The sequence below is a fragment of the Gaeumannomyces tritici genome, assembly GCF_000145635.1.
Source record: "Gaeumannomyces tritici R3-111a-1 unplaced genomic scaffold supercont2.3, whole genome shotgun sequence".
NCBI classification, from domain to species: Eukaryota; Fungi; Ascomycota; class Sordariomycetes; order Magnaporthales; family Magnaporthaceae; genus Gaeumannomyces; species Gaeumannomyces tritici.
This window is the reverse complement of record NW_008804547.1, coordinates 4,573,478-4,585,883: the sequence shown is the minus strand read 5'-3', so window position 1 is coordinate 4,585,883 and position 12,406 is coordinate 4,573,478. Positions and strand designations below refer to the sequence as shown.

At 57.3% G+C, this 12,406-nt stretch overlaps 3 protein-coding genes across 3 annotated transcripts in view; 1 reads left to right on the top strand and 2 right to left on the bottom strand.

Annotated features, from left to right (window-relative positions):
- The window catches only part of GGTG_06662 (hypothetical protein), a 6,401-nt gene extending 1,721 nt beyond the window's left edge, over positions 1-4,680 (bottom strand). Inside the window, exons 1-2 of the mRNA XM_009224482.1 lie at positions 3,759-4,680; positions 84-2,917 (exon numbers count right to left, since the gene is read on the bottom strand). Coding sequence (XP_009222746.1) covers positions 84-2,722 — 2,639 coding nt within the window. The 5' untranslated portion in view covers positions 2,723-2,917; positions 3,759-4,680. The remainder of the gene's footprint in view (positions 1-83; positions 2,918-3,758) is intronic.
- Positions 4,681-6,491: 1,811 nt separating this feature from the next.
- Positions 6,492-7,660, bottom strand: GGTG_06661 (chitin synthase export chaperone; the record flags this gene model as incomplete). Its single annotated transcript, XM_009224481.1, has 3 exons — positions 6,492-6,683; positions 6,759-7,330; positions 7,420-7,660. 3 exons carry the CDS (start codon positions 7,658-7,660, stop codon positions 6,492-6,494), a joined length of 1,005 nt encoding a protein of 334 aa, XP_009222745.1.
- A 1,938-nt stretch (positions 7,661-9,598) lies between these two features.
- On the top strand, positions 9,599-11,908 carry GGTG_06660 (hypothetical protein). Its single transcript, XM_009224480.1, has 5 exons — positions 9,599-10,111; positions 10,292-10,514; positions 10,600-10,687; positions 10,826-11,109; positions 11,240-11,908. Exons 1-5 carry the CDS (start codon positions 9,914-9,916, stop codon positions 11,368-11,370), a joined length of 924 nt encoding a protein of 307 aa, XP_009222744.1. The 5' UTR covers positions 9,599-9,913; the 3' UTR covers positions 11,371-11,908.
- Positions 11,909-12,406: the final 498 nt, after the last annotated feature.

Sequence of the window (12,406 nt, the reverse complement as noted above, 5' to 3'; positions counted from 1 at the left end):
GACCAGTTTGGTTAGTGACACGAGCCACGCTTGGATAAAAGAGTCACAGCCCGGAGAGCCGCGTGGAGAAGCTCAAAACTTACGCGGTCGTCTTGACGAGCTTGACGTCCTTCTTCTTCATAAACTTGAGCAGCCGGCGCTTTGTGCGCTCGCGCTTGAACTCGGCCAGCACGTCGCCGCGGTGGGCGATGCCGGGCACCGGGACGGTGGCGACGACGATGCGGAGCGTGTGGGGCGCCCAGCTGACGGTCTCGAGCTCGGCCAGGCGCAGGTGGAAGTTGATGGGGTCCTTGTACACGCCCCAGTCGGGCGGCTTGACCTCGCTCAGGACCTGGTGCTCGAAGAAGTTGCCCTCGGACCCGTCGTCGACCTGGCCCGCGTCCACCCAGTGCCAGTACTGCGTGATGTCGGCCCCCGACGACCGCTCCGACGTCTTGACCACGCTGACGCGCCAGTCCACCTGCATGACGAGGTCGCCGCTGTAGCTGTCCACCGACGTGTAGCCGTCGTGGTGCACGTCGTCCGGGCTCGTGCGCGTAATGGTGGTCGGCAGGCCCGCGCTGAACGGCCGGGGCGGCTGTGCCGGGAGCTGCAGGGGCACCGGGTTCTCCAGCCGCAGCTTCTTGTTTGTTAGGGCGGGAGCGGCATGCTCGTTTCGGCGCTCAAAGTCTTCCACGACGGCCTGTGTGCGTCGGATGGCTTCCCTGTAGCTCTGTACCGCTTCTGAAGGAGCGCCGCCCGTGCTCAGTCGCGGCTCGGACGGGGGCACGATGTGCGGAGGGCGTGCAGGATGCATGGGAGGCGCGGAAGGCGGAGGAGGCGCGGGAGACTCGACTGGATTCAGGGCCATGCCCAGGAAGCCTGGATCCTTGGGGGCGGTTGTAGACATCAAAGTCTGCACAGGTATTGGTAGCGGCATTTGCATAGGCGTAGGGGTGCGCGCACGCATGTACGGCGCGGGAGTAGGCGCCGCCGCAGGGTTCGGCATGGGTGCCGGTGCCGGAACCGGCATTGGCATCAGCACCGGGAGAGAGGCGGGGTTCTTCTTGCTGGGCGTTCCTCTGGGCGTCTCGTGAGGCTCCTTGCGCTTCTCCGCGCGTGGGGGCTTGGGCGTGGAGCCTGGCGTATCTGTTGATGTGTTGATAAAAGAAGGAGATGGCGCAAAGCCTGAGCCCCGGGACTTCTTGCCTCCCGTGCCCGACGGCCTCCCGATGTTGCCGAAGCCATTCTTGGACCGCAGAAACTGCAGCTTGGGGTCATGGTACAGCTCCCCGACCACCTTGGACAGCTGGAAGCCGAGCGGGTTCTCCGACTGGATCTCGTGGAGGCGCTGGCGCACCCAGTCTAGGGGGCTGACGTCGAGGCTGAACTTTTTGAGCTCGGCCAGCGTGGCCACAAGCCGGTGGATGGTATCGTAGTTGATATAGGCGGCGTTGATGAACTGTTTTGCCACAAGCTGGTACGGATTGATCTCGCCGAAGCGCTCCGAGCTCCCGCGCGCGCCCAGGAACTCGAGGATGGCGCGGCCGCGGTTTACCTGCCTGTTGGCGAGGAACTGCGCGTGCTTCTTTGACCGTTCGCCCTCGGCCTGCTTCGCAGCGGCGAGGGCGTGCGCCTCGTACTTGCTCTCCCAGACCGCCAGGCTCTCCTCAATCTTGGGCACGAGAGGCGTCCACTTGGGATCCCAGTAGGGGTCGTTCTCGTCGATCTTACGAATCGGCACCCCCACCATGAGCTCGGGTGCCGTGTACACCTCACCGTTGTGCTGGAGCGCCAGTATGCTGCGCGTGATCTCGGGAAGTCCCGGGTCGTCGGCGTCGACCTGGCCGGCCCCTGTTTCGGACTCTTCCGCGCGGGGTGTGCCGGCGTCGGAGCCCGATGGCGATTTAGCGAACCGCCTGAACGGGGTCTCCCTGGCGGGTGCCGACAGCTTCCCATCCGGCAGGGACCGGCGAGGCGGCTTGTCCTTGGAGATGCCGTTCATCTCCTCGTTCCCGGCGTCTGATGCCGACCTGTTGGGTTTCCTCGGTGCCGATGCGTTAACCGCTGTGAATCCGCCCGTCGATACCTCCTCGGTCTCCTCAACTGGAGCCTCGGCATTCAGTATGGTCGGGAGCTGGGATGCTGGATTCGGGGCAGCAGTCCCGTGGCTGGCTCCGGCACTCTGGGCCTGGCTTGTTCCATCCATGCCTTGCTCAGGTGCAGAAGCCGGCTCCGGCCTCGTACGGACAGGCACATCTATGTCCATGGCATCGCCCACCGGTGCGACATCGGCGGTCCCACTCCTTGAAACATGGTCGGCAGCGTTTCCGATCCCATTCGCCCCCTTTGCGACGCCGCCACTATCCTCACCGGCAGCGTTCGCCTCGGCGGCGGCCATGGTAGCCTCCCATACCTCCTTCCTCTGTTTGTCCTCGAAATCCCACGTCTTCCTCATCTCGCGGCGCATGGCGTCGTAATTCCTCTCGATCTCCTTCGCTCGGGCCTCATTTTGCAACCTCAAGGTCGAAACCTCGCGCATACGGGACTGGAGCGAGTTGAGCTCGTGCAGAAGCTCAGCCTCCCTGGCCACGAACGGCGCCCTCTCCCTCGCTTCCCGGTCGTTCAAGTCTTTTTGCTCGGCATTACGTTTGTGATCGACCTGTTCCTGGTGTCGGCGGAATATCGACACAAAATCATTCGGCACATCGCCGGTCTCTTCCGTCGACATGGTGGTCGACATGAACCCCGATTACGCCTCAGGACCGTGACGGCCGATTATGACAGACCGCTAGAGGCATCAAGGGTGATGCTGCCTTGTGCCTATGCGCGGGTCTTGATCCGGAGTCCTCCAGAATGTGGCCGGGCGCAGCCGTCAGTCCCTCCTCTTACAACGCGAGATGCCCCGGGGGCGCCTTGCAAGCTGTGCCAAGGTTTTCTGGGAAGCCCGACGAAAGGGTGCTATTAGTTTCCGAGCAATCTGGTAAATGGACAGTCGCGCTCGGAGAATGCGCTAGCAGCGAACTGATGGCGTCGTGGTCACGCGCCGTCTGTCGCGCTCCCTTCACTAGCCGAGGTCCGTGCACTGGGCGACTTGGGTGGCAGCTCCAGCATTCGACGTGCAGCAAGAGCAGAAAACAGGCTCTGCAAGTTGGTAGACGACGGTAGGGATGGCGACAGTAATGTGTGCGCGAAAGGGTATAATAATAGCAATGGGCAGCTGGGTGATGGGGCAATGGCAGTCCCGTGGCACAGATAATATGTGCAGGGAAATGTGCGGCTATAGTAAGGAAACACGCCTGCACTTCGACTGGGTGGGTTTGGTTGACGGCAGGTGCAACTGGGTAGAAGTGCATGCATGGAGAATGGGCAATGGGCAGGGAGCAGCGGGGGTAAAAACAAAATAGAATTGGCGTGACGTTGGATCCATCAAGGAACGTGATTGGATTCCGAAGACTTGCAAGGGTGCGGAATAATTGTGACGAGGGTGGGCAAACAGAAAGGAGAAGAAATAAGGGGAAGAAGAAAGGAAAAAACGGCAAAGTAGGAAAGGTGACCGGATGTTGCCAGATATAGGCAATCGATTGGGTAATGTAAGGGCCATCAGCGGTTGCGCCATCGTGGATCCTGGGCGGGATTCTAACGACCCTAATAAGAGAATAAGAAGAATAAAAAAACTCAATCCCCTTGGCATGGCCAGAGACAGGGCGTGTTGCTGATGGGGGTGGTCGAAAGAAAACGATGCGTGGGGTTATATTAATCGAGAGCTGGCGACGTACCACAAAATTTGCACACTCTCCCTCTCTCTCCCCAGTGCTCCGTCTTTTTCTTCCTCTGTTCCCTCCGCAGGAGTGGGAGGGGTTGAACCAGAGAGGGAAGCAAGATGGAATCAACCTATGCAGAACCGACGTGGCTGTCCTGCTGTGTTGTGCTGACGAGAGGACTTGGCCTGGGCTTGACGGGTGTGCGTTAGGCGGAAATAGGTCGAGTCTTTGGGTTCGTCCTATATTCCTGGGTATCCTGCGTGCTGGGGTCGACTATATTGGGGTGTGGGCTTGGTGGTCCCCTCCTGGGTCGCTTCTGGCGTGCGCGGCGCGCGTGCGCAAGGTCGCAGCAAGCCGATCCGCTATTGGGCTGTGGGTTTATTTTTTCTCTTTTCGCTGCTGACGCTGACTTCGCTCCCGTCGGATGTGGTGTCCGAGCCTGGCCCACCTGTATGATGCCGCTGCTCTTGATGGCGCTGCTCTCGCAGGTTCGCGCGCCGGGATTCCCTCCAGGGTGTTCTTCTCCAGTATTGTGTCGCAATCGCTGTCGGGTCGTGCAGGCTGGCCGCAGGATTTGTCCTTGTCTGTGGGCAAACTTGGTAGGGGTTTGGGTTTTTTTTTTCGCCTGGTTTTGTCCCGGTGGCACGCACATGCAAATTTCGGAGGGGTTTTTTTCTCTCTCTTTTTCGTTCCTGCGGTTTCTTTTTCTCCCGCGACCCGTCGCAAAAGAGCTGAGCTGTTGGGACAGCACGATGAGCAAAGAAGAAGAAAAACACGAGCGAGTGTCGCAGGGATAAGAAAAGGCGGGCGGGCTAGGAGGCGAAATTATTGATTAAGCTTGGGATTATAATATCCCAGGAAAACAAATGGGAACGCGCCCCGCCAGATATCGGACGTTTTGCTTCTGCACCCTCGATCAGGCCGTCCCAGCCGCCTGTCTCAAAAGAGTTGAGGGCTGGTCGCGTTTTTTTTTCCTTCCCCCAGGACCACTTGCGTTGGTCTAGGCTAGACTGAGATGGGCAAGGATGCGGGTCAAAAATGACAGACTACTCCGTGCGTGATATCCATACTGGCTATCTGTCCGTTTGTCTAGGCAGCTTAGCTCCATGTGGCTTTTTTGTTTTGTGATCGCCAGAGATGGACGATTGGCACACTGTGCGCTGACCATTTCCTCTGCGTATCTCCCTGCCTAGGTAGTATTTGGGTAGGTATGTAGGTGGTAGTTATGTGCTTCTTTTCATGCGTCGTCCAGTGGCTTGATATTGTCACCAACCCAACCGCAATCGGGTGGCACGCCCGCAAAAAGACCCTCGCATATTGGTGTATTCCATCCACCCACCCTGGTCGCCCTGCAGCAATGGTCGGGCTTGGTGCTGAGGAAAAAGTGGACACCTCTCCTTAGACGGCTTTTATCTCCGTTTAGCAGCCAAGCTGGTCCCCCTCCCAACGCGAAGTATATCGATTTCTCGGCAAATTTTCAGCGCGGTATCACATAGCGTAGAGAGCAAACTTGGACAACACGTTGAAGTTCGCGACATGAATTAGATGGGAAGGAGGACGGAAAGATGGAAGGAGGACGGAAAGGTGGAAGGAGAAGGGAGCCAGCCAGTCCATCACAACCAAAGGTCCGTTGTTCCCAGGATATACCACCCACCCCTGCCCGTCTCAGGGGGGAGGGAGAAAGAGAAAAGAAGCGAGGACCGAACAGCCAACACTAGTCGCCCAAAACTACGACGGCCCACGACGGCCCACGACGGCCCACCGCACTGTGCCGCTCGCTGTTGGTTTGCTCCAAAAAGCGGCGTTCTGGCCTCGAATGGCTTGGTTGCTTGCGAGAGAGAGATTGGGGAATCGACCAAGTGACCAGACCCATCGGCGGCAAGGATTCGACTGGGGGATGCTTATTAGACCCACCCTGGGGATTCCAAGTCGGCCAGAATTGGAAATTCAATAGCCGCGCCGAGGCATTTTCCTTTTTTTGCGCCCGCCGAGAGCACAGCCGACGTTTTTTTTTTTTTTTTTTTCGCCCATCAGGTAAACAATACGCCCGGTTGCGGCACGATAAGAACCCCCGACCTTTCCGTGCTAGCCAGCAGGGCTGCAGGTGTCTCTGAGGGAAATAGGTCCTATTTCCTCCGTGCGACGTCCACTGGCGCACACCATTGGCCTCCCAAAGCCTAGTCCAAGGATGACGCGGGGGGCAGCACGCGTGTCCACCCTTGTCAGCTCAGAATGGAGCACGCTGCTGCAAACACGAGATGCTATTCGGCAAGGGGCATGTTCCACGCGTCAATCTATGTGCGACAACGGTATTAGGTCTCTATAATGCTATACTAACTACCACTATTTGAAATCCCTGGGATGTCCAACCAAAAACTAGCGTGCACAAATATCCAGAAGGCCAGATCCTTTCCCTACTTGGGCGCGGTCTCGCGCTAGGTCATACAGTGAAGAAAGAATTAGTAAAGAAAATGGGGAAACCCGGTACAGAAGAAGCGAATAAGCCAACGCCTAAACCCATAGCTCCGCCCATGCATGTCCCCTGCCAGGAGTGTGTCTTGCTGGTTTTTTTTTTCATGGCCCTGAAATCCGAGGGCACACTTGCGTGATATAACCTCCGGGTCCGCAACACGGAGCCCGGGCCTGGGCGAGGCGCCGAGACGCAGAGAAACTCCCCCACGACCCTACCCCAAGCCAGGCATTCGAAGGGAAGGAGAATAAACTGAGTAGAAACAACAGCTCCGAAGCTTAGTACTTGGGGTAAGAGCGACCCGGCGAGTTGGAGTAGGGGTGGTCGTAGCCGCTGGATTGGGCATATGGGTCATCGTTGTAGATGGTGCCTCTCCGCTCCTCCTCAGGAAGCAGTTCCTTCACCTCCCAGTTGTTCATTCTAGTTCCAACCGAGAACTCCAGGTCTTCCTTGGTAATAGAATCCCAATACTGCAGCGAACAAGAGGCGTCAGCGGTGCTTCCGGGGTGGGCGACAAGGACAGGAATCGATAGAAAGCAACATACCTTGTAGACCATCATAACACCAAGCAGATTGCACGTCGTTGCAAAGAATAGCCCATCCATATAGTGGCTGACTACTTCGCAAAGCGACGAGCTGAAGGCATACAGAATCACCTGACCAATGACGACAAAGAAGACGCCAAAGGCGATGTCGCCGAGGGGCCAGCGGTCTTGCAGCGTCCTGACCACAAGCATGATCTGCAGGACCACGTAGACGAACAGCTGGACGGCGTTGAGCAGATACAGGACGACGAACAGACCGATGGTGTTGGTGGGGCTCAGGCCAGCCCATGACTTGAATGTCGCGAGTGAGACGAGGAAGGTGATTGTGAAAGCAGCGAGCGAGCAGAGGCGCATCATCCACAGCGACAGCGGCGTACCATCCTCGTACAGCTGGAAACCGACGAATCCGTTGATGAGCAGGCACGTTATCAGAGTCGACGAGAGTCCGTTCTGGATCGCGACAAAGTATGGGTAAGGGGCCGATCCAGGAGGGATGACACCGGCGTCGACGCAAAGGGACAGAAACGTCAGGATCATGTAGAGGTAGAAGAAGTTCAAGATCTCCTTCCGGCCTGTGTAATCAATAGTAATACGACACGGTTAGTCACGGTCGCTTCTCGAGAGGCATCGGGACCCAAGATTCCCATGAAAAGCCACGTACCAACAGCGGTGAATTTCCCTCGGACATGCAGCACCATGACGACCGTCATACACAACGCCACAATGTGCATGGCGCTGGTGGCTCCCTGGAAGATGATGGTGTTTGCCAGCTCGATGCTGCGAGCGTAACAGTCGGGCTCAATCCCGACTCTCTGGTTGATCGCATTGACTGGCCCAACTGATGCGCACAACGGCAGGGGCGCCGTGTGGCATAGGTGCGTGAAGTCGCCAAAGCCCGACATGTCGTCGTTGGCCCGCGTCGTCGGTCGCGGGTTCGTTCAATCGATGGCGTCGCGATGGTTTCGGGTTTGACCAGCTCGTCTGTTCGACGGGTGTGGAGAAGATGATCCGCGCGGGGGACCTCTCGCGGAACGATTGTTGATGAGGGCAGGGAGGGCCTGGTGGACGGCGCGATTGTCGACAGCTCAATTAAGAGTGTCCTGTTGGCGAGAGGCAGCGAGAGGCAGCGGCGGTAAGCAGCGCGATGCTTCGGTTGACTTGTCCGTGGTCGTCGAGCGTAGAACGAATGCTGACCAAGACCAAAGGGACGTGGGTTCGGGCAGAAGACGAGGAAGAGCCCTGTCGGCAAAACAATACGATGGAGCAGATGGGTCCTGTCTCGTAAAGGGGAATTTAATTTCTGAGCGCCGCGGCGAAGGCAGCGCAAGCGAACCTTCGTGTGGGGATCGTCTCGTGGTAATTCCCACAAAGAAAGAACAAGACTCGTTTGCCAGACCAAGAAACCCAAAAAGCTAAACGAGAGTCGTCGGACAGACCAGGCAAAGGAGGGGGAGCGAATGTGTGCGCGGCAGAAACAGGGCCACGATGGAAATGGGATGTCTGTCTGGTCGGTCGGCTGGCCGAGTGACGGGGGGCATCGCGGGCGGCAGGAAAACAGGGCAAACGGCTCACGGTTGCTGGGGTAAAGCGAGGATGCGCCTGGGCTCACGCTTGGCCGCACCTTGCGCCTGACTCCCGCCCGCACCAAACTCAATGGGCGCCGCCCAATTGGCAAGCCAGAACCCCTCCGGATCTCCACCCCAACTCATGATTTTTTTTGCTTTCGCCCGAATTTCCCTCAGCCGTCACGAGCTGACGGCGCGTTAAGCCCAACGCGGGCTAGCGCCATGCAGGGGAGTGTCCTTCGCTGCCGGTATCAGCAGGAGCACGCACCGCACCGCCTGCAGCGACGATGCGGTCCAACAAGCCGCCCCCTCGGGTTTCGATTCCGTCAATGCTTTGAGCCGCCTTCCTGGCCTGAGATCCCGTCCGATCTGATCCGGCCCGTCCAAGGTGCGACAATGAGCAAAGGGTATGCCGGTTCGGCTGAACAAGGTAGATAGGGCAACGGCGTCCCTGCATGAAGCGAGAGTGTTCGGGTTTTGCGCCCTTCCTCACTCTTGGGTGCGTCATTTCACCATGGCCGAAACGTCGGCTGATAACCTCCCTTTTTTTTCTCATGGAGAGAGGCTCGCATGTGGATATCCATCCGCCTGCGTTTCTCAGCTTGACCTTTGTCACCATCTCTGTTCGATTCACTCCGCCCCAGCGTCCTCAGCTCGCCGAGGGGTGAGGAGAATAACACTGGACTCCGCCGCTGGACGCGCCTCCGTTGGGTCCGTCTGGGCGCCATCGGCGGATGAGTCGCAGCTACCGCCGGGTTATTTTACATCGCGCTGAAACCTCTCTGGACTAATCTTGGGGCCTCCATTGCAAGTGCGGCTACGAGAATCTGAGCGGGTACGCAGCCAGGAGGTAGGTTAAGCCAGCCGGCTGGCATTTTGACACCACGTGATCACGCTGTGCAGTCGCTCCTTTACACCCAACGCATGTTGCTTGTCCATGTTTTCTTTTGGTTGGATGTAATTTTGGGTGCTATTGAAGCCGCGCGCTGGAAGTTTCCAAATCTGGCATCTACTTCACCGCCACCATCTGGGCCAGCACGCCGGTGTCCACTCCCGGCGGCGGCGGCGGCCCCAGGCTTGGCAATGGCAATCATTATTGGGCCCCGGTGCTCCATCCGCATGCCGTGCCCATGGATTCCCTTGTCCTGCATGGCTGTTCTGTACCCAACGGGCCGCGAATTGGAGCGCGTCTGCCGATTTGTCAATCTCGCGCAATGCTTTCCACGCCGTCTTGGTTGGATTTGTGGTTCTTATTCAGCGCCCGACTGGCAATCACCGTCACCGCTCCGGTCAGCAATGGCGAATGACCACAAAATATCGAGCGTCGTTTTTGCTCCCGTCTTGTGCATTTATAGCTCTTCTTGGCGCCCATGAGTAGGATCGAATCTCGAGCTTCCTAGCACGCCCTCAAGAATTTGCTCCGTTTTCTCAGAGCTTCGTTTAGTGCACCGCCCCAAGAGACAAGACAGGTTGTTGATGTCAGAGACTGGCCCTCAAGCCACCCCGGGGCCCCCTGTCCGGAACCACCGCTGCGTAGCCAAGCATTACTGTCCGGTCATTTTCTGTCCGCTTTCCTCACTGGAATAACTCATGGATGCCTCAGCCTCACACAACTGTCCAAGGGACACACCCCTATTTAGTGTCATGAGTCGCAAGGTGTCAGTCACGGCGTTCGATGGCTCGTTCGCGCCCCTGGGTCGTCCGACAGAGCGCAGTCCTCTCCCTTGGTATAGCAACCGCCAGTACTTTCTGGCATCCTGGCTGGATGTTTCTATATGGAAAGCTGCAGTACGTTCATCTGGTTCTCAGTCCCCATGTACTCCCACAGCTCCCAGCCCAGATAAACACGATCAAATTGGCGTGGGGTTTGTTCTCGTTCAGAGAGACTGCCGACGTTGCGCCCTAAATCTTATCTCGGAGGGCTCTACTAATCAGCTTCTTCTTGTCTTGATACTTCTGGGTATTCAGATACTTGAGCTAGTCGGAACAACTTGCCAAGTCTTTATATCAGGGCAGTTTGCCGCAACTATAATCGGCTATGGCACGCCACAGATAGGGGGCTATATCGGCATCTTTAATATCTTTCTGGTATCCACCTTCATCTACGCGACCGCTGCCGGGTCTGGCGGACACCTCAACCAGGCCATTACGCTCTCGGCTATACTCTCGGGCATCTGTCCTCTTGCAAGAGGTTGGTTCCATGCATATTTCAAACTCGCCAAAGAATCTGTTTTCTTTCTCCATTACCGACGATATATACTCACTCCTCTCTCTAGGAACTCTATACATGGTTGCTCAGACCATCGGCTCTGGAATCGCTGGAGGGCTTCTGCGAGGAGTATGGGGCTATGAACGCTCCGTCAAGTAAGCTAATGACCTACCCTTTGATATTCCAAACAATACGTATCTTGTGTCAAGGACCTTGTGCAATATTTGTCATACTCCCCGATGTTGCACAATGGCATTGGAATATCGTCGCTCACCTCCTTTCTTGTGATGCAGGAACTTTGGAGGGGGCTGCTTTCTTGACCCAGCCCACGTCACCTACGGCCAGGCATTTCTCAACGAGTTCTTCAGCTCCTTCGTTCTTCTCTTTCTTGCCTATGGCGTCGGTTTGGATCCGCGGCAGGCCGCCCTGTTCGGGCCTCGGTTGGGCCCTCTGCTGGTTGGTGTCTCGCTCGGTATTGTCACATTTGCTACCAGCGGGATGGCCCCTGGATACGCGGGTGCGCAGATCAACCCGGCGAGATGTTTGGCGTATGGAATCGCGAGAGGCGACTTGTCTGGTTCGTTGAAGTGTTCCCTTGGTCCATCGCATTCTGGTACTTGTCGGAAATCTCGAGACTTTCGTTTCAAAGCTCTTGAAGTTGAAAGACAATATCTGACTTGAACTGCCCGCTTTCACTGCATGTGTAGACCAATGGGTTTGGTGGTTTGGACCGGCCGCCGCCGCCGTTCTCATCGCGATTCTCTACAACCTGATCCCACCGCACCACGCAGACTCACAGGAAAACACCAAGACGGTGCCGGCGCCGCTTCCCAAATAGTTTTCACGAGCGGGGAACGACGGAAGTAATAACTTGTCTGCGGTACAGACGCGGGAAATAAAACGCAGAACGCAGACAGGCAAGGCAAGATGACGACAGTGGCGGCAAAGTGGAGAGTTGGTAGCAATTTTAGGCGCATGGCCGAGTAGCGCAGGCTGTTGTGGCAGCTCGTTGCGTCGTTGCTGACGCGGGGGGGAGGGAGTGCCACTCACGTGCTGTGGCTTGCATGTGAAGCATGGTGCGATGGGCAACGCTGGGAGGCTTAAATTCGCTGTCCGCGGACACCTATGGCGGGCAGTGGTTGGTGGTGGTGGTTGGTGGGATGGAGGGGAGCTAGGGAGGGTGACGTTCCAAGATTTCCAGTCTGCTCACCGGACGAAAGTGTCCGGTTCGAGGTCGATGGTGGCTGCTGTGCGGCTGTGTAACCCTCTATTCCTAGGTCGATGAGCAATCTGAATTGCGTAGGCCCTCCATCCCGTGCTTTCTTATCACTGCGAGCACGGCGTTGCAGCTTGCACTCACCACCCCCTCACCAATGAATGGAGATATTTTGGCGAAAGGAGAAGGAGTGGTTGCAAATGCTGTTCGCATCCTCTTGGTGGTTGGAGTGGGTGGCAAGTTGGGAGGGGTCGGGGAAGGGTCCGGGAGCTGATGGCGGCGGTTATTTTGCAGCGGCAGACCTACAGTCAAGCTCTGAGGATTGTCAACCCTGCCTGGCTCAGCGTCCCCGGCAGGCAGACTGACAGGCAGCCGATGTTGCCACAAAACACAAAACAGGCTGCGTGGCTGCGAAAAAACGAGCCCCTCGGAATTGCTGCGGTTTGCTGCTTCGTCGCATCCATGCATTCGGCAAAGAACTGCAGTCTGCAGCATGCAATGCAGAAGCCAATTTAGCGCTGCAACCATTTAATCGGCGAGAGTTGCATGGCTGATATAAAAACGAGACATGCGGCAACGGTGTGCAGGCCAATGGAGGGGGCAAGCACTGGGGAGGCAGTCGGGTCCTGCTGAGGGCCAAGACCGTGGCACCAGCCTC

Bases quoted from the DNA above. Each gene is read 5' to 3' on its own strand.
- GGTG_06660 (XM_009224480.1), top strand. From the start codon at position 9,914: ATGGATGCCTCAGCCTCACACAACTGTCCAAGGGACACACCCCTATTT. The intron at 10,112-10,291 runs GTACGTTCATCT...CTGGGTATTCAG, and splicing joins TTTCTATATGGAAAGCTGCA to ATACTTGAGCTAGTCGGAAC. The intron at 10,688-10,825 runs GTAAGCTAATGA...CTTGTGATGCAG, and splicing joins GGCTATGAACGCTCCGTCAA to GAACTTTGGAGGGGGCTGCT.